The sequence below is a fragment of the Monodon monoceros genome, unplaced genomic scaffold (genome assembly GCF_005190385.1).
Source record: "Monodon monoceros isolate NGI ecotype Baffin Bay Population unplaced genomic scaffold, NGI_Narwhal_1 Super_Scaffold_18, whole genome shotgun sequence".
NCBI lineage: Eukaryota > Metazoa > Chordata > Mammalia > Artiodactyla > Monodontidae > Monodon > Monodon monoceros.
Genome location: NW_021703774.1, coordinates 27175690 through 27197770, shown reverse-complemented (window position 1 = coordinate 27197770; position 22081 = coordinate 27175690). Strand labels below are relative to the sequence as shown.

Here is a 22081-nt window from a genome sequence, read left to right as displayed (position 1 = left end):
ATTGCTAAGGTTTTTTATCTTTTTGTTGGTCTAATATTCACACTGTCTGAATCAGAACTATATTCTGAAGAACGATCATCTTCTGAGACAGTAGTATATATGACACTTGGACAATCAGAGAAATTTCGGTGCATGAAATTCACCCACAAATTCTTCTTCACTCAAAATTTCACGATGCTTCATTTTTGAAAATTTTATGGTAATAAACTTGTGTTGATAATATACACAAGGTTAGAACAAAAATCTAACAGAGCAAAATGTAAATACTAATGACAATCGTTAAGTTGTAAAATGAACCCTTGATCAACTTTAGGCTTCTAACAACTTCCCCCAGTGATATTAATTGCATTACTCTCTAAAAACGTATTGATACATCTCCAGTCAATAATGTTCGGGTAACAAAACACGTACTGATATGTCTCCAGTCTATGATGTGTTAAGATTCTTTTGTTCTAGTTTGGTAAAAACTGGTAGTTTCATAGGGATTGTATTGAATCTGTTCATTGCCTTGGGTACTATAGTCATTTTGACAATATTTGTTCTTCCAATCCAAGAACATGGTATATCTCTCCATCTATTTGTGTCATCTTTGATTTCTTTCATCAGCATCTTACAGTTTTCAGTGAACAGGTCTTTCGCCTCCTTAGGTAAGTTTATTCCTAGGTTATTTTATTCATTTTGATGCACTGGTAAATGGGACTGTTTCATTAATTTCTCTTCCTGATCTTTCGATGTTAATGTATAGAAATGCAATAGATTTCTGTGTACAAATTTTGTATCCTGCAACTTTACCAAATTCATTGAAGAGCTCTAGTACTTTTCTGGTGGCATCTTTAGGATTCTCTATGTATAGTATCATGTCATCTGTGAAGAATGACAGTTTTACTTCTTCTTTTCCAATCTGGATTCCTTTTATTTCTTTTTCTTCTCTGATTGCCCTGCCTAGGACTTCCAAAACTATGTTGAATTGCAGTGGTGAAAGTGGACATCCTTGTCTTGTTCCTGATCTGTGAGGAAATGCTTTCAGTTTTTCACCATTGAGTATGATGTTAGCTGTAGGTTTGTCATATAAGGCCTTTATTATGTTGAGGTACGTTACCTCCAGGCCCACTTTCTATAGAGTTTTTATCATAAATGGGTGTTGAATCTTGTCAAAAGCTTTTTCTGCATCTATTGAGATGATCATATATGGTTCAATTTGTTGCTGTGGTGTATCATACTAACTGATTTGAGGACACTGAAAAATCCTTGCATCCCTTGGATAAATCCCACTTGATCATGGTGTATAATCCTTTTAATGTATTGTCAGATTTGGATTGCTAGTACTTTTGTTGAGGATTTTTGCATCTATGTTCATCAGTGATATTGGGCTGTAATTTTTTTTGTGTGTGTGTGGTCTCTTTGTCTGGTTTTGATATCAGGATGATGAGTTAGAATGAGTTAGGGAGTGTTCCGTCCTCTGCAATTTTCTGGAATAGTTTCAGAAGGATACATGTTACCTCTTCTCTAAACGTTTGATAGAATTTGCCTATGAAGGCATTTAGTCCTGGACTTTTGCTTGTTGGGAGTTTTTAAAACAGTTTCAATTTCAGTACTTGCAATTGGTCTGGTCATACTTTCTGTTTCTTCCTGGTTCAGTCTTAGGAGATTGTACCTTTCTAATAATGTGTCCATTTCTTCTAGGTTATCCACTTCTTTGGCATATAGTTGCTTCTAGTAGTCTCTTAAGATGCTTTGTATTTCTTTGGTGTCTGTTGTAACTTCTCCTTTTTCATTTCTAACTTTATTGATTTGAGCCCTCTCCTCTTTTTTCTTGATGAGTCTGGCTAAAGGTCTATTAATTTTGTTCACCTTTTCAAAGAACCAACTTTTAGTTTCACTGACCTATTATTGTCTTTGTCTCTATTTCATTTATTTCTGCTCTGATCTTTATGATTTCTTTCCTTCTACTAGCTTTGGGTTTTGTTTGTTTTTCTTTCTCTAGTTGCTTTAGGTATAAGACTAGGTTGCTTATTAGAGATTTTTCTTGTTTCCTGAGGTAAGAGTGTATTGCTATAAACTTCCCTCTTAGAACTGCTTTTACTGTGTCCCATAGGCTTTGGATCGTCATGCTTTTGTTTTCATTTGTCTCTAGGTATTTTTTGATTTTCTATTTGATTTCTTCAGTGATCTATTGGTTGTTTCATAGGATATTGTTCAGCCTCCATGTGTTTACTTATTTTACACTTTTCTTCTTGTAGTTGATTTCTAATCTCATACCACTGTTGTCAGAAGAGATGCTTGATATAATTTCAATTTTCTTGAATTTTCCAAGTCTCACTTTGTGACCCAGCATGTGAATAATCCTGGAGAATGTTCCATGTGCTCTTGAGAAGAATGTGTAATCTGCTGTTTTTGGATAGAATGCTCTATAAATATCAGTTAAGTCCATCTGGTCTAATGTGTCATTTAAGGCCTGTGTTTCCTTATTGATTTTCTGTCTGGATGATCTGTCCACTGATGAAAGCGGGGTATTAAAGCCCACCACTATTATTGTGTTACTGTCAATTTCTCCTTTTATGGCTGTATTTGCCTTATATATTGAGGTGCTCCTGTGTTGGGTGCATATATATTATCAATTGTTATATCTTATTCTTGGATTGATCCCTTGATCACTAGGTAGTGTCCTTCTTGTCTCACCTTTAAAGTCTACTTTGTCTGATATGAGTATCGCTACTCCAGCTTTTTTTTTATTTCCATTTGCATGGAATATCTTTTTCCATCCTGTCACTTTCAGTTTGTATGTGTCCCTAGATCTGAAGTGGGTCTCTTGTAGATAGCATATATATGGGTCTTGCTTTTGTATCCACTCGGCCAGTCTATGTCTTTTGGTTGGAGCATTTAATCCATTTACGTTTAAGGTAATTATCAACATGTATGTTCTTAATGCCATTTCGTTAACTGTTTGGGGTTTGTTTTTGTACATCTTTTTTCTTCCCTTACTCTTTTGTTCTCTTCCCTTGTGAGCTGATGACTAATTTTAGTGTTGTGTTTGGATTCCTTTTTCTTTTTTGTGTGTGTATCTATTGTAGATTTTTGATTTGTGATTATCATGAGGTTTTGATAGAGCACTCTATATATAAACAAGACTGTTTTAAGTTGCTGGTCTTTCAACTTCAAATGCATTTCTAATCGTCTGCATTTGTGCTCTCTTTTCACAATTCCTGGTTTTGATATCATATTTGTGTGTGGATAATTTCCTACCATTACTGTGTGTTTGCGTTTACCAAAGCTTTTCCATATGGAATTTTTTCGTCTCTAGTTTTGGCCTTTTCTTTTCTGCCTAGAAAAGTTTATTTAGCATTTGTTGCAAAGCTGGTCTGGTGGTGCTGAATTATCTCAGCTTTTGGTTGTCTGTAAAGCTTTTGATTTCTCTGTCGAATCTGAATGACAGCCTTGCTGGGTAGAGTATCCTTGGTTGCAGGTTCTTCCCTTTCATCACTTTAAACATATTATGCCACTCCCTTCTGGCCTGCAGAGTTTCTGCTGAGAAATCAGCTGATAACCTTATGGGAGTTCCCTTGTATGTTATTTGTTGCTCTTCCCTTGTTGCTTTTAATATTTTTTCTTTGTATTTATTTTGTCAATTTGATTACTATGCGTCTTGGCGTGTTGCTCCTTGGGTTTGTCCTGCCTGGGACTCTCTACACTTCCTGGACTTGGGTGACTGTTTCCTTTCCCATGTTTGGGAAGTTTTCCACTATTATCTCTTCCAGTATTTTCTCAGGTCCTTTTTCTCTCTCTTCTTCTTCTGGGACCCCTATAATGCAAATGTTCGTGCATCTGACATTGTCCCAGCAGTCTCAGGCTGTCTTCACTTCTTTTCACTCTTTTTTCTTTATTCTTGTCTGCAGCAGTGATTTCCACCATTCTGTCTTCCAGCTCACTTATCCATTCCTCTGCCTCACTTATTCTGCTACTGTTTCCTTCTACTGTATTTTTTTAATTTCAGATATTGTATTGTTCATCTGTTTGTTTGTTCCTTAGTTCGCCTACGTTTCTGTATCTTCTCAAGCCATGCCTCCATTTTTTCTTGAGATCCTGGATCATCTTTACTACCATTATTCTGAATTATTTTATGGGTAGGTGATATTTTTCAATAAAGTTTTGTTACACAAGTATTTAAATTAAATAGATACACTAGCTACACTCACCTGATCAAGTTAAACTCTAAGCTGAATTTCAAACATCCTATTTACTTTTAGACCACTCTGAACCACAGATGACCAATTTCATTCAAAGCTGTAATTACTCTGTAAACCTGAAAGCCAAATAAATAGAGGAAATGCAAGATGCTAAATCAAGAAAATACATACCGAAAAAATTTTTAGACATCACTTGTTCATATTTTATTTAAAAGATTAGGTTTTATTTCAAATGCTTTAACCCTTTAAGTGCTAACTATATTCTTTTAAAAATAGTTCCACTAACATCCAATGTGAAAAACAAACACATAATAATAGATTCTATTTATAATTAAATCACAAAATTAAATAATGCTCTTTGAGTTATAATGACCATAAAGAGAGTTTAAGGCCCCAGATATAATACTATTACAGATATTCTTTAAAAGAGGGAAAAAACATTTCTTTCTTTTATTTAAAGGTTTTATTATCCAGGGAGCAAAAAAGCATAGCACCCAATTAAGACTCAACACATCAACCTTAAAGAGATTTATTAATTCCACTGAGGGGATAATAGCTTAGGTGTGGCAGATACCCTGGTAGAGAGCAAGATCAGTAGAGGACATGTGTACTGCGATCACTATGTACCAGGGCACTGCACTGATTAGAGGTTTCTAAATGTTAATTTCATGTGAAGGCCAAACCTAAGAGCTGTTATGTTATTATCCTCCACATTATAAATGAGAGAATTGAGACTGAAAGTAGCTAAATAACTTGCTCACAAACCCATAGCTTGTAAGCAACTGTATAAGGATTTACCCGAGGTCTGTCTGAATCCACATTCCATGCTCATCTGGAAAGAATACACTGCTAGGAAAACTGCCTTTAAAAAAAATCAGTAATCATCTGCAGATGAAAAGCCCTATCTGTTCCCTCCTCTGTGCCTTCCCCATACCTTCCTGTGCCTGACTGTTCTCCCTTCTGTGACATCCTTTCTTCTGCAAAGAAATCCAGGCTTTCATCTGATAACAATGTTTGAACAGGGAGGTGGGCCCCAATGTATTTGCTCCTGGCTCTGAACATACCATAGGGATGGTTAGCGATGAGGATTACCCTTCGTAGGATACTGATGCTGCCACTTTTTGTTTCTCCAAGTAGGCATGTAAGGGAAAGGTGGATTCAAATGAGGAACAGAAGAGAAAGAACGCAGCAAGGAGGGCAGCAGAGCGTCCGGATGTTTTCACTGCTGGATCTCACAAACTGCAATACCAGTAAAGCTAGCGGTAATAAAAATTTTCAATTACTAATGATAGAAAAGTGACTCCCAAACTTGCATTGGTCCAGCTGCATGTTTCTAGTGTTTGGGTCTGAATCATTTACCTATTACCCAGAGTCAACATATCCTTCTCCATATAAGGAAATAGAAGAAAAAAAAGTTATTTTATAAAATACAAAATTCTATACAAGAGGGGAGTAAGGCTGGGTCACTAACATTATTTCCACTCTAGGAGATGTTTTAACTTTATGATACATATTTCAAATTCTGACATTTTAATTATCATAAATCTTACTTCTTTGGTTTTAACACGGATACTACTTGTGGATTTAAACTGTATTTGAAATCACAACATGTTAACGTGAACTTCTCCTAATATGTTTTTCTTTAATGAATATGGTCACCACAGATACCACCATTTACCAAAAGTACATTTAGAGCTAACACTTTCCCCATCAACATATCTCCATCTTGTTGGTCCACCATATCCTGCTTCTAATTAATCAAACAAATACTTCAAGAGTCTTCTAGAACAACTGTTCTCTGCATACCCTCCACATACTTGAAATTTCAGGTAAAAATACACTGTGGTCACTGTGGGACAATGTTTAAGATAATGAAAATAACATGAGGCATTTCCTAACAGAGTTGTAAGAGTCATGTAAACATCTAATATACCATTAGGCAAGCTATTTTTTGGTTCTGCTTTTTGTTTGTTTGTTTGTTTTGCAATACAATAGCCATTAGAGTACAGTAAGCTATTTTCTCTACTTACCTGTATGTCTGAAAATTTTTACGATAAGAAGTCAAAAACAGAAACTCCTTCCAAAATACTATTAGATTCTTTCCTCAAAGTATGTACCAAAAATGTCCAAGGAAATTATTTTTTAAAAATAAAGTATATATTTGAATACCTAAAATAAAGACCCTTCTAGTAAATTAAACTCATTGAACACAAGTTAAACTTCAGAATATTTCATTGGGCATTGAAGTTTAAAGGTATCACTACTAGAATAATCAATTTATTTTGTATCAACTTTAATTTACAACTTAAATACCTCAAGCTTCCATGTATCAATGTGACAATTTCTACTCATCTTCATAGTTGCTTATCAATGCATACCAGGGTAAACAAACAATAAATATACACATAGAGCAAGATGCACATGTATTGAATGCTGCTTTCCTTCCCTTTAGAAGACATTATTTACAAGAGTGGCCTTTGTTACATGTTCCTTAACCATTTAGCTAAGTTGTGGTTTCTACCAGTCTCCTGAAATCTTCTCATCAAATACATTTTCCTTTTTCTCATTTTCATTTCTTTGCTGCCTCTGATGCTCCTGGCTCCCTACCTGTGAGTCACTCTCCCAGGCCCCCATGACACAGACTTGCCTGATTTTACCTGCAACTCTCTGACCATTCATTAATCTTCTTTCTTAAGGATTCTTCCTTAGAACTGAGCTGCTGCCTTATGCTGAGAACTTTGTGTTATGCTTTTCTTTAACGATAATTTTATCCTTAGTAAATTTAGATATTCATTAAACAAATATTTATTGTGTGCTCATAGCATGCCTGACAACAAGCCAGGCACTGGAAATACAGCAGTGAAGAAAACAAAGTCCCTATTTTTCATAAAGCTTATATTTTACTGAGGAGATAAGTGGTCAAGCAATAAATAATTAAAACAATTTATAACATAATAGATGACAATAAGTACTGTGAAGAAAAATTATGCAGGGCAACAAGTTAAAATGACAGGAAAGGTGGTACTATTTTAGAAAGACTATTTAGAAAGGTTATTCCTTAATGAAATGGGCAACCAATGCAGACATCTGTGGAAAGAGTGATCTGGGTTGAAGGAACAGTAAGAGCAAAGACCCACAGTTGGAGAGAGCCCACAGACATGTCTGAGAAATGGCAAGTCCAGTGTGACTGGAGTAAAGTAAGTTCTGGGTGTGGTAGGAGATGAGATCAAAAAGACCTTCAATGACCTGGTAAGGACTTTGGATGTCATTCTGCAGAGTCTCTCTCATGGCTCTGCCACAATTATCACCTGACGTTTGATGACTCTTAAACCTGCCCCTCTAGTGCCAGCCTTTCCATCGAGCTCCATTTCCATATGGCAAAACTGGCATCTCTCTTTTGAGGATCTATTATTCCTCATTCTCAACATATCTAAAAGGGTGTTTCTTTTAATCTTCCAAACTGAAAATTACAACGTCCACACAATGTTTCCATTCATTTTATTTCTGTATCACCTTCCTAATCATCCAAGAAACACATCCTCACTCGTCTTGGATTCTCCTTCAACCCAGTCTGCAACATTCACTGTAACAGTTCTTTTGTAACAAACCATCCCTTCTTTTCACTGCTAACACCCAACCGGAGAATTTATTACCAAAATCTGGATCCCTGAAATGGCCTCCTGGATGGTCTCCCTTTCTCCAGCCTTCTCTCCCTGTCCAAGTTGTCCTACATACTATTAGCCTGATTAGTCTTACTCAAACTTATTTAAAAAGTTTCAACCCAGCCATAAACAGGTCTCTGCCTCTTTGTAACAGTATAAAAATACTTAATTTATAATTTAGTTTGATACACTGCAAGCCAAATGAACAGCATACATTGGGATAATCAGCTCATTCATCTCTAGCAGAATAGAAAAAAAAATCTCATCTTTGCCAACTTAGGTCAATAGGGAAACTATGCTTTCCATTATATATTTCTCCAAAATTCATTCTTTTTCAATAAATAACTACTAAGTCTTTATTTTAGCATATTATTAGCAGCTTAACAACAACATTAAGATATTACATGCATTATTTCTCACTTATTTCTCCCAATAAAGTTCTAAAGTATTTTCATCATTTCCATTTCACAAATAGAAAAAAGAAAATGAAAGCTGTCTGATTTTTAAGTCACTTGTTCAAAATCATTAAGTCATTAAGGTTGCAAAGCTGAGTCTCTGATCCAGGCTTTCTAGCTCTAAATTCTTGGATCTTCTTAGTATGTCACATATTGTTTTAGGAATGTTAGCTGCTTATAAGAGAGAAGGAAAGTTTTATTTATTTATAACAAGCTGTATTTATATATTTCACTTTCAAGTGTTCTGCAATATTAAAGTGATAGAAACAGGTGACATGCAGAGTACTGAAACAGTTTTCCCCCAAAGAAAACTGGCCAAAGTTACATTGGAAAAATGTCTTTCTGTCAATATTAGATTATTGATACAAAGCTGAGAGCACATTTGAAATATTTATTGACCAAAATGTTAAAAACCTAACATGAATTAACATGTAACTAGAGTTATCAGAATCGGAACTTCTTCAGGTTTGTCAATCTAAGCCAACATTGTTGATTCCTTAGTCATGTAAAATAATCTAGCTATAAGAATAGAGAGCCATTAGCAGAAAAACAGTAGAAATTTAAGTTCCTAAAGGCACAGAAATCCCAAAGAATTTAGGAGGTAAGAGTAGATCTGTAAATAATACCGTTTAACAAAAATATTTTAACAAAATGTCCTATTTCCATAGGACGATTGTAAAGCTCAAAGGAAACAATGCAAATGGAATAATGTTATAAAGAATTATATATTTTAATTACTTTATAAGAATATCCTATAGAGACAGAAACTTTATCAGTGTGCTTTTGGAAGCAATAACTGTTGCTGGTTGGATGATTCAATTAGCATGAACTATTCTGGCATGTTTCAAAAGCACTGCCATTTTAAAACATTAAAAATGTCTAAAAATGCAACCATAGTAATAGTGCACGGGTTGGGGGTGAGGGAGAAAGACAATGACAAATTGGTCCAAAAGGACACTGAGACTTCATAGTTGGAAGACCATTGTGCTGACAATTAGTAACAGGAAGCAGAGCACAAAACAAATGAATGAAAAAAGCTGAACTTGCAATGAAAGACCTTATTATAGTGCAGAAACATTATTGTAATAAAGGGGCAATGTACTCTCCTCCATAAAACTTTCAAACAGGCACCCTTGCCTCTTTTTTCATGCTCTGCATTTCATTTTTTCATTAGCATCTGCTTGATTATGTATTATTTCCAACCCCAAAGAATGCCTCTCTATCCTTCCTAAATTCCAAGGCTTAAAGGTCCTTCCCCTGACTGTGGCCTTGAGCCTCATTTAACTTTATTCAAAATATAACAAATGCTTTAAAATAGCATAAAGATATAGGGGGAAAAACAGAAAGGCAGCGATTTAGTATATAACTGCAGTGGGATAAAAAATGTGTCCCTCAAATCTAGTTTGTTAAAAATGCAATGATAATATAATTCGTACTAATATCCGATGATTCTGTCTCTAAAAATTAGTGTTTCTCCTATGACTTCTTTGATATAATTGGAAGAAGAAGGCTGAAATCTTCACCTACTAAATTCTCTGCATTAAGCTTCAGTTTCCTTAAATGGAAATATCCAAAAGCTCTGAAATATATTTTCATATACTAGTTGAGAATGACAAGATTTGATCTATAATGCTAACATATAATCTAGTCTAGGGGCATGGAAAGCCCACACCTTCTGAACTGCCTATGCTAGAAAACCTCTTACCTGAAGACCCTACAGCAGCCAGAGATGTTTTAGTTAAGCAGTAGTGTGAAAAAAGCACTGGCCTTGACACCTGAAAGCTGTGGGTTTAGCTTTCAGTTCCAAAGTTTATTAGATGCATGACCACTGGCAAATTCTATGAGCCCAGTTTCCCTAGCTATAAAATAGAGATATTATGTATCCTGAAAAAATGTCAGCAGGACTAGTAATATATATATAAAGTGCATAGCACACAGGTGCTCAACAAGTGGTTATTATTATTATTACTTCTCAATACACTGAATGTTCCAAGGAATTATTATCTGCTGCTGATAGGCAAATCATTGACTTCTAGAAGAAAAGACTAGTGACTGGCCCAATATTACATAATAAATTTCTATCAAATAATCAGCCGCCTGGCTACCACCTCCATGCTTGTCCCTCTGCTGTAGTATAAATAAATTTCACAGTTAAATAAAATATACCTCTTGAGAACAATGACAGTCTGCTATTAACCTACTGTTAATAATACTTGACATATAACGAAGTTTTTGTGGTACTGAATATACATTACTTGAAGAGTGTCATCATCTCTGAACCCCATTTATGATTAAATGCATTCAAGCCGGGTGTTAGTCCAGAATTCAAATCATAGTTAATTGTTCCATGTACTCACTTTGAGACTCTAGGAAAGTTTCTTAATCTCTCTAGGTCTCAGTTTCACTATTTAGTTTGGTTTTTTTAAGGTAATATTCATTTCATGTTTTTCTTGTCATGTTCCTGTAAATAAGGCACCTCATACATAGTAGGCACTTAAAAAATGTTAGTTCTCTTCCTTTACTTCCTTAAGTCTCTGTTAATGTCATATGTATTAATTGTAAGTAAGATGGGATTAAAGCAGCAAATATAATGGGCATATAATCATTTTTTAATTTACAATTTTGGGATTTTTTTTGGCTGCAACATGCAGCCTGCAGGATCTTAGTTCCTCGACCAGAGCAGTAACAGGGCAGAGTCCTAACCACTGGATCACCAGGGAATTCCCTAATTTACATTTTTAAAAAAGTAATTACACATAAAGCTCTACTTTTTAGAAAAAAAAATTAAGTTAAAAAACAAATATTAAACAAATAAGGCAGCTAGGTTTTATTTACATTTAACTTAACCAAAAATAATCTATAGAAGTAATCAGGTGATAAATGAGTATACTCGGAAATGTGTGTAAAAAGAATTATTTTTACTCTTCAGATATGGAAGGGTATCATAGAGGAAAATTCTAGGATCAGTAATAAGATAAAACAACAGTACAAGGATCCTTAGCACCAAAGGCTAGCTGAGTGTTATACACTCAGTAAAATTTTATTTGAAAAACTGAAGTATATTGACCTATTAATAATTAATTTAATATTAAAAAATTATATGAAAATCCACCACAGCTGCTTATTACACACAGGCTGCAGGTGGTTATCCTCCCACCCACACCCAGTAATCACTCTGCATTCACACCACCTCAGCTCTCTTACACAAAATAGGTTGGATTTTGAAAAAATAAACAGATAGATGATGCGCCCCTTTCCAAGCTAAAAGCTACAGTTCAAAATATTTTTAGCTAAAAAAGGAGTATTGACTTTAAGATGATATTTTAAAATAGAATATTTATTTGCATCAGTAAGATTATTTTATATTCTACTAGAAGGGAAGATGAATAGCAATGTTACTACAGAAACTGCATGTAAAACGCCAAGTAAGCAAATAGGGGACCGAATGCCTAACTCTGGCACTAAGAAAACAAAGTATCTGGTATGATTATGGCATTCTGCTAAATATTTCAAGTGCCATATTTATTCCTATCATTTATCCTTCTTTCTCCTTTGATATTTTTCACTCTATAGAGGGATAAAGAAATAACATACCATCTAGAGATTTCATTCATATCTGAGGATTTCATACCCATTTAAATTAACAATAAGAGATTCAGCCGAAGTTTCTTAGAAATAATTTTTTCAAATTATTGCTATTCCTGTTACCTGGAATATATGCCATCTTTTGAAATCTTACTATTTCTCCAAACAATCTCAGTTTTCAATGAGGCTTTTCTTGATGATCTAGTCCTTAATGACACCTCCCTTTCCTAAACTCTTACTGAATATATTAATTATAAACTTACTTCAGAACTGAACCATCAAAATACCAATCACAAAATACTAACTCCAAGGGTTTGTGGCATATTTTTGGTACTAGATTATAAATTCTTCAAATCCAAGAGCTATATCATATTTCTGTGGATTAATGAAATGAATGCAGGCTTTAAGGTTAGCATTCTGTTACACACAGGTTGAAATTCTAGCTCTGCCATTTGCCAGATAAGTGACCTAAAGCAAGTCACATAATCTCCCTCAGTCTCTTTAAAATGGAGAACATAATACTTACCTCAGAATGTTGTTGTGAAGATTAAATGAGATAACATATGTGAAAGGGCCTGGCACATAGTAACGCTCAAAGAAAGGTTGGTTTCCTTCCTTATTTCCTTCTTTTTTCCCTCAGTACCTGGTACAATGTTGAGAACACAATAAACCCTCAATAAAAACTTTCTAAATATTCATTTGAACTTAGATTTCCTAAAAATATGTTTAATTATTAATTGTGATAACTCCTATGTTTCCAAATTGTGTCACTTTAAATCATATGTACATAAGGTAAGAAATTTCAAAACAGAACAAAGCGTGTGAGGTTGTTACTTAGGATGATGAGAAAAGGAAGAAAGGTAAAAATATTTAAAAACAATTTAATTTAAAAGTATTTAAGAAGAATTCAGCGAAAATTATTACATGTATGGTGTTCTTTACATAAGTATCTTTGGATAAGTGAGAGTTGATTGCTGACCTTAGGGGAAGTTGAATGAGGGAGGGAGGGAGGGAGGCAGAGAGAGAAGGAAGAAGATGAGAAAGGGAGGAAGGGAAAAAGAAAGGGATGAAGGAAGGGAGGAAGTAAGGTTGGTTCTGCTGGGATCTCTTTTATGTCCTCACATTAACGTAAGCTATTAACATTGATCACTCCTTGCCTGGCTTCCCCTAAAAACAATCCCCATTGCAAACTCCATCTTACAAAAATGCAATTATCTAATGGGAGAACCAAATTAATTTAAAAATTTTCCACAGTGGATGGTAACCAAAGGATCCTCTTAGAACAGTCAGAAAGATATTTGAGGATTTATTACTTTTATTAAAAAACAAAAAACTTCTGACTAAAACTTCTAATTAAAGAATTTGGTCTGCACCCAGTTCCTCTGAGGTCAATCCAAAAGGTGCTGCCCTTTCAGCTGCAGTGATGTCTTCTTCGTTTTCCAGAAAGGTTATGGGCATGGTTTAGGGGTCTAGCTCATGTTGTTTAGTTATAAGAAAGACTAGCCTCTACAGACAATAGTCTTCGGCATTAAATAAAACTGAAAATTTTCCCCAAACCGAACAAGAGCTGCTGGTCTCAACTTCAACCTCGTTGTAGACAGGTTCTACTTAAAACTTGTAATGGTCTTTAAAGAAAACCCAATAGAGTAGTTTCCACCCTACTCCAATGTAACTTAGCTCGAGAGGGGAAAATGGCTGCCATTTAACTCAATTAAGAAAATATTACTGAGCCTATTCTATCTTATGTTATTACTTTTATTTGTATAGCATTTATAATTTACAAAGTGTTTTCACTTATATCATCTCATTTAACCCTCACCATAATCCTGAGAAGTAGATAACCTCACGTTTAAAGATGAGAAAAACAAAGATCAGAAAAGTTATGCCATTTGCCCAAGGTCACATAGCTAGTAAAGTAGCAGAACCAAAACTCAAACTTAGGTCTACTGACTCCAAGTCAAGTGACCTTCCAATATACCAGATCTTATAATAAATGTTATAGGAAAATTTTAAAATGAGAATACACAGTGATTGTGCTCTGGAAGTTTATCATTTCCCTTGATTCTACATAAGATCCCATAGTAAGTTATATGCTGATGAATGGGGCTGAGAAGGTAAAGACTACAACTAAATAGATTAGCTCTAGAGTAAATCAGAAAAGAGGGGTGAGAGATCATCTTTTCCTGTATTAGGGGAAATACAGGCTCTAACCAAAATCTGAGCAGGTCACCTGATTAAAATCGTGAGATTATCTAATAGGAAACTCAAATGATACACACATAAATTTATGTTTATAAAGGACATGTAACTGATTAAATCTTTCAGAGATACAGAGGGTTGTTCTCACATGGAGGAGGAGCTGGATTTGAAACTCTAAATCCATTAAAATGGGATTACACATTTTCTTTTGTGCACATTCGTTGTACAATGTAGAAAAAAGGAGGAAGGAGTAGAAATTCTACTGAAAATTTTTTTCTTATCAGATTGAAGTGTGACTTGAATGAGAGGAAGGAAATATGTGACTAAATATGGCATTATACTGTTTAAAATTTTCTAAAAACTATATCCTTTTAAAGTGATTTTTAAAAAAGGTTCTCTCCATTCCCAATTCTAAACTTAGTTTATGGGTTAAATTTTGCAAATATATGAACATAGTACCACCCATAAAAATGAAGGATAGGAAGAAATTTTGATTAAATTTATAGTAATTCACTTAATTTTTAAGTAAGACATTCCTTACAGTGAGATAGATGCACCTAGTACCAGATATAACTGTCTGTTTTCCTAAAAATCTGAACCCAATTAGAGGGAAAAAAGCACCAAATCTTCAAATGATCAAGTACATAAAATAGTCTAAAAATCACTCAAAACAAAAGCAGGGTTAGAATTCCACACGCAATTGAACCTAATAAAATCTAGCAATTTAGGTCCCAAAAATGTATGGAACATTGAGGAGTAATAGAAAAGGAATACTTGAATATATACAGTATAAATATAAATATGAAAAAATTCATCTTCCTCTTGTGAAAATGGAGAAAATTTAAGATTCTTCTGAGCAAGATGATATTTGCAAGGGAAGATTTTTTTCTGAAGATGAATCTATCCTATGCATTGCTTCCAAATACTCCAGAGAGGAGAATACTTGAAGGCAAGAGATCTATTAAGAGACTATCAAAATAATCCAGGGGGGGAAATGATGAAGCACTGAACTAGGATGATAGCAGTGAGACTGGAAAATAGGGAAAATAAGACAATCCCTAGCTGACTGATTGACTCATGGTAGAAAGAGAAAGAAAACTATTCATCTATGGATGAATGCCTTCTACTGTACACTATAACCATATAGGTTCTTTTTTAGTCAAACAGTGATTGGACACCTAATGTTCAAAAGCCACCAATGGTTTGCTCAAAAGCCACCAATGGTTTTCAACAGGTTTCCATTAAAAATATCAAACTGGTATTCAAGATCTTTCACAACCTGATTACAATTTATCTAATCGTAACGCTTTTTTCCTCCAACAAAAACTCTCTATCCATCTAGCATATTGCCTATACTATTCACAAACAGGCTACTCCTTAATTCCAGACTTCATATTTTCTTATGCTGTTAACCTCACTGAGAAAGTCTTCCTTCTTCCAAAAACCTAAATATCACCTGTCCTTCTGGGCTCATGTTAACCTTATCTCATGCATAAATTCTTATCTAGTCATCTTACCTTACCTTTACCTACTCTCTCAACTTCTACAGCATTTATTTTCTAGAAAATTCATCTCACTTTTCCTCCCATTGCTATATGCTCTATTCAAATGTGTTCCAGAGTCACTGATAAATTCCTACAAACAAAAATTGTATTTTATACTCCTTTTAGAATCTAGTATGGTTCTAATAATCAATAAGCCCTTTAAAAGTAAGCTATTCTGATCTCTCATAATCCTTGTATACATTTATATAGCATAGGGTTATTTTAGATTTACAGGATTGCTTTTCTAGATTGCAGACTTTTCTATTACGTGTTGTGTAAGACTAAGAATCAAGTCATACGCTATTTCTCTATCTCCGTGAACAACCACAATGAAAGCATTAGTAGGAATCAATTGATTTTTCTACACATTTAAAACCTCTGAGTCTAATATTTATTCAGAGGTAAAAATGGTTTTTGATAGGTTAAAGTCCCATAATTCCCTTACTTTCTTTCAAAGAGAAGAAGAAAAACAGATTAGTGAGTAAACATGTCATTTCACTTTTAAAACTGGCCTACGAAGTTCAGACTGACCAATTTCTTTTTTAAAAGAGATAGAAGAAGATAGAAGAAAGGTTTCAGAGAGGAAAGGGATATTGTCAGAGTGGGCCAGTTTCTGCAACATGGAATAAGGGAGAATTCTAGTAGGTGCTCCTGGGGACACAGGTTGGCACTTCTCCCTTCCCACCACTGTGAGGAGGAAGGATTAGATCAAAAGTAGGATGAGCCTCAAGACCTGGGCAAATGTTCAAGTTCTCCATTGGGCATTTGTTCCCACTTCTGAGTTGGGCTAATAACTGTCAAAATGTCAGACCATGTCTACTAACTGGGTAGACAAGCTATTGTGCTCAATGTACCTTTGAAAATAGCTTTGCAACAATGCTTGTATGTATCCTATATTATTTTTCAGTCAAAGTGTAATGTTTCCTATGCCAAGATAAATCTCAATATATAATTAGTAACTTACCTAACCATAATTCTGATTAGAGATATAATTTCCTTGAAAAAAATATTATTTTACTTCCATTTCTATAGTATATTTAGAAGGCAATTACACATATAGTTCACATTTGCTCCACCCAAAAAAGGATAAAGGTCAAATACTGTTATCCGCATTTTATAGGTATTGGAGAGTTTACAATCCACATGCCAAAGGATATTTAGAATTTAAGAGTTGGAATCTGACCCAAAATCAGATCTCAAAGCTCTACATAGGGAAAATGTCACAGAATAGAGGTGGGGAATTGTGGGGGGAGGCGGGCTGGGGGGCTAGCGCAGAGCGGGAGATAACACCTAAATGATGGTAGAGAGATTTGAGTTTTAATCTTGATACTTAACTACCACTACCTAGTAGGGCAACCTTAAAAAGATCACTGAATTTTCAAAGGCTTCTTTTTTCTCATCTAAAAAAGAAGAAATCTGGACTAGATGTTTTCAGGCATTCATTCAAAAACAGTTATTAAACCCTAGTATGTAAGCACTAGGAGATATAACACTAGGCTTTTTCCCCTAAAATAACTCACAGATTAGTGGACGAGACATACACATGAACAAGACAACCAAGAAACAACGTGATAACAACAAAAGATAACGGCATTGTAAAGAGCAGAGAGGAATAATTTAGCAAGGAATGAGGATAGGGATTTAAATCTGAATTGTCTTAAAGGACGAAAAAAAAATTATTCCGGCAAGTAAAGGACAGGACATTCCAATCAGAGGGAACAGAAAAAACAAAGGCTCAGAGTAGGAAAGCAGCATAGTTTATATAGGGAATTATAAGCAGTTCAGTGCTGCCAAAGTATAATTGGACAGCAAAAGAGAGATGAGGCAAGAGTTGAAAGCAGAGGCCAGACTGAGGAGATCTTCATGTGATATAGAAGGAGTCTGGACTTTATCCAGTAGGCAATGAAGATCCAGGGCAGGGCTTTCACAGGGAAGCAGCATAGTTAGGACTTAATTTTAGAAAGATCACTTTGACAGTCATGTGAAGGAAGAATATGAGTGGTAGAAACTACAGGCAGAGATCTATAGTTAAGAATCTATAGCAGAGATGATGAGGGCTTATTCTAGGGTGATTACAGAGAAGGACGTAAGTTAAAGAAATAAGCAAAACCAGCAGGACTAGAAATGAATTGGGAGTGGGGTGAAGAAGATTTGAAGAAAAAAAAAGGCATGGAAGGCAGGTTTCTGCTCAAGACAGAACTGAGGTAGTGAGACTTACAGGGGGAAAGTTGACAAAATTATCTTCAGTTCAGCTTAGGATATGCTGACTACAAAAGATTATCTAGGTAGAGATGTCTTGCAGTCAGTTGAATATAGTACCCTAATGCTCAGAAAAGAGGCCTGCCCTGAAGATACATAAGTGTGGGAGCAAGCTGCATACTAGGAGTAACTGAAACCTTAATGTGAATGTGACCATCCAGAGAGAAGGTACATAGTGAGAACAGCCCTTGGCCAGAATCCAGTTAGATATCAAAATGCATGCAATAGGCAAAGGAAGAAAACCAGGAAAGAAAAGCATCCTAGAACACAAGGGGAGAGATCATCCCAAAAAGGAAGTAGTAATCAAAAGTATAAAATATATCCCAGATATAAATTCAGGAAAAAAAGAACTGAAAAATGTCTACTAGTCTTAGCAATTAAGGGGTCACTGGAGAACTTACTAAAAAGTGGTTTCAATCAAGTGAATAAGAAAGCAAGTTAGGCTGCAGTGGACTGGAAAGTAGAAACAGCTAGTATAAAGACTTATCTGTTTGGAAATTTTAAATCAGAAGAAAAGGAATTTGAAACTTCATGAAGATTGGAAAGATCAATTCCAAGTCCCTTCTAGTTCTCATACTTTATTTTTTTCATATGGATAAAAAACCTATTTTGGTAAAATTTCATTAACACCCACAAAGATTTAATTTTTGAAGTACCATTTTTAATTATCAGGAAAAATAGGGGACTCATTGTAGCTATGAATGGAATACATGTGTATATGTAACATTTCCCAAAGTAGCTTCGAAATACCTTGTATTTCTAGTTTCTTTTTTTCATATAAGAGTATCTTTTTTCATATACTAAAGTGGGCTAGGACAAAAGGGAAACTATTTGTGGAGTAACCCTCTCTGGCTCCAACTGTTCCTTCTCTTAATATCTCATGAAAACATTCTTTGTTACCCTCTGCCTGGAATATCCTTCACCTCTATTTTAATTTGCTTAATTCCTACTCACTCTTCAAGGGTCTGCTCAAACTCCCCTCAGAATCACAGAATGTTAGAGACAAAAGGGCCTTACAAATTCATTGAATCCAGATGTTCTCACTATGCTGATGTAGGGACTAAAGACCACAGCGTCTCAGAGAATGACCTGCCCAAGGTCATACCCATGGCTTTTGGTGGAGCTTAAATTTGAACTATTTCTTCAACCAGGGCCCATTTCACTACACATTATTTCCTCAGATAATTATTATTTATAAAACTTACAATTGCAATACGTCAGGCGTTAAAAATAATCAATTTAAAATAGTTTATTTAGTGTAAGATCCACATTAACACCCTTCCAAAAATTAAGGAGCCGGCCTATAACTTCACTTATTAGTTTGAGTCAACTATCCACAACTACTTGATTATACAAATAAAGATTACAGATGTCGACTAATATTGATTTCATGGATAAGTTGACTGTCAGTCACTAAATAGGTTTTCTCCTCAAGAGTGCAGCATTTATTTCAGCCTCTGCCAGTGGAAGTGTCAGAGCAGATGTTGGCAGACTGTGACATACAGTATGTCTTTAAAACTTGTTGAGGTGTGAAATTTCATAAGGTCAAAGAATGCTGCATTTTGATCAGCAGATACAGGAGTTCTATACTTTATAAATTATTTCAGACAAACCAATAATAGCATTTGCTAGGAAAACAGAAGAAACTAAGAAACCATACTGGCTTTAGGTCAGATATGATAATGTATGTTGCTTATGTTTTAAAAGCCAATTTCTATCACTTTAAAGCAAATGCTTGCACAAAAGATCTTTAGAAAGAAAATGCATTCTTAAAGTCAATACAAAGTACAAGATATTATTTCAATTGACAATAGGATTTTTAAAATAATTTTCTTCTGAAAGAAAGCCATAAATTTGGTGGAGAGAAAAAATTATTTTCTTAATTAATACACAAATACAACAGTATTCTCACTTTTTAAAAAATGAAATTCCCTACGGAACAATCCACTTATATAAACAGAGAATTTTTTTTTTTTAAGTAAGATTTCACAAACTCTTTGGTTTACTGTTTTACCTTTTTGTTTAAAAAAATTGAAAGAAAGTAGCCATAAAAACAACTGGGGCTCTATATAATGATAAAATGACTTTTATAATCTTCAAGGATTTTTATTACCTTGCATTTTCTGATGTTGCTATTTATTATATTTTTAATTTATTTTTTGCTTTAATTTTCTCTCATATCTTTTCTAAATGTGGCTAATAGATAACAACATACAGCCAAAATTAAAATTAAGAATGGTGTCTAGTTAAAGATTTTATCCCAATGGTACAAACTTTATCTCTTACGCAAGTTTGTTTTAAGTTGACATAACTTTTAAAATGCTTTACTCCTAAATTAACACAGAAAACTCCTTTCATTGATTAATCAGTAATTTGAACAATCTGAAAGCCTGGTCATAACAATTATAATCATCATCTTTCAGTTTATTTTGTGCTATGTTCAAGCAAATATACAATTTCTAAATAAGTTTAAATTACAAACATTTTTGTTAGATATTTGTAAGGAAGAAAAATTTACTACAAACATAAAATCTCCCCAGAAAATAATGTCTAACGTAAATCACTTGTTTCTTATCATACAATCAACCAAAAGAGCTAAAATTATGATAGAAAACTTTGATTAGAGATGCACTAAGTACTACAACATCTTACAAGGAAGTTCAGTCCAGCAACCAAGTTCAAAGGTCTTTGTTTACACTTTATAGAGAAAAACTTGAGGTATGTATTTGAGGAATTGTTTTTATCACAAAGTTCTAACTATAAAAAATATTAAACTATTTTGCATTATAGAAGACCACATATTATCGATAATCCCTATGCTAAGGAACTGAAATTCTATCCAAGTGGAAAATTTCTCTATTAAATACAAACCTAAACTTTTTCATAGGCTTTTCATATATCCCATGATATGTGACACATAAGGCCATACAAATAAATAAATACAAGGTGAATCAACAGTTATAATTAACTTACTTGCTACTGAAAAGTTGTTGAGGGGATAAGGTAAATCCACATCTTGGGGTTTCTCTTTATATCCTATGAATGAGCCATCTGTCTTCAAAAGGAAATATCTTGGCCTCCAGTTTTTTATATATTCTCCTACATGAGGAAAGCATGCATGTTAATGCTGGGGGAAAAAAGGAACAGCAGCTTTTATGTGAAAAATAAATTATGGTTCAATATAAGTCCTACAACACTGGCCTCCAAAAATTCAGATAGGCAATTTTCTTTTAACTTAGTTTACAAAAGAAAATACATAAGCCTGCAATTAACATTCAATAAAAACCCAAACATGTTTTGTTTTTAATGATTTCACACTTTGATAATTCATTTGCACCATTATTTCTTCAGAGAATCATTCAACTGAGTACACATTTTGTTCAGTTTTTCATATCAGATGGTTGTTAGAGCATATTTTCAGCCGTTTTAAAAAGCCTTGGAAAATAAATCATACACACAGTATCAAGGAATTTCAATGAAAAAACACTTATCATAAGAGGGACATGAAATAGATGTTTCTCTTCCATGTACCACAACTAATTGTGTCATTTTTTTAAAAGAAAGGGAAAAATTCTGTTTTCATTGTTAAATCTTGATCGTAACTTGTTTAAACAACATTTTATTGTTATGCATGAGAAAAAAACTGTACAAATGCTGTAAACAAGTCACAGAAATAAAAGAACATGGGTTAATAGAGCTTAAAAACCATACACACACTCATACACACAAATGTAATAACTAAGAACACATGGTAGTGCCAAGCACATAATAGTCAATAAATGTATATTTTATCAGATTTTGATATAAGCTATCACCTAGTCACCAAAATATAAATTTTTAACAACCGGATCACCATTTGCTTACTTCATACTTCTTTTAAATTTTAAGCAACAGAGGTGTTCCATGATACTCTAAGAGCTGGAAGGCTCCCTGGTCTCAATTTTCAGTTCTCTACTGGATATTTCTACCTGGCTTTTCAATCTCAAGTGCTTAATCACAGCACTACAAAAATCTGAAAGCAGTTCAGCTTTCCCTACAAATCCGTTTCTCCGTTTCTCTTGACACCAGTTATCGAAGCTCAAACCTCACACTTGACTGTTCCCTCTCCTTATCCTATCAGTTCTCTCTCTCTCTCTCTCTCTCTCTCTCTCTCTCTCTCTCTCTCTCTCTCTCTCTCTCTCTCTCTCTCTCTC

At 34.3% G+C, this 22081-nt stretch overlaps 1 protein-coding gene across 11 annotated transcripts in view; it reads right to left on the bottom strand.

The window, feature by feature from the left end:
- Positions 1 to 22081, bottom strand: part of AKT3 (AKT serine/threonine kinase 3) — a 386997-nt gene that overhangs the window by 218911 nt on the left and 146005 nt on the right. For 10 of the 11 annotated variants that reach the window (XR_003794278.1, XM_029227101.1, XM_029227105.1 and 7 more), the window contains one exon: positions 20862 to 20987. Coding sequence is in view for 7 of the 11 variants with exons in the window: in XM_029227101.1 (XP_029082934.1) it covers positions 20862 to 20987 (126 nt within the window). In the remaining 4 variants the exon portion in view is untranslated. Of the gene's footprint in view, positions 1 to 12412; positions 12703 to 20861; positions 20988 to 22081 lie in introns of those variants that run through there. The other variant, XM_029227110.1, reaches the window with a different exon arrangement.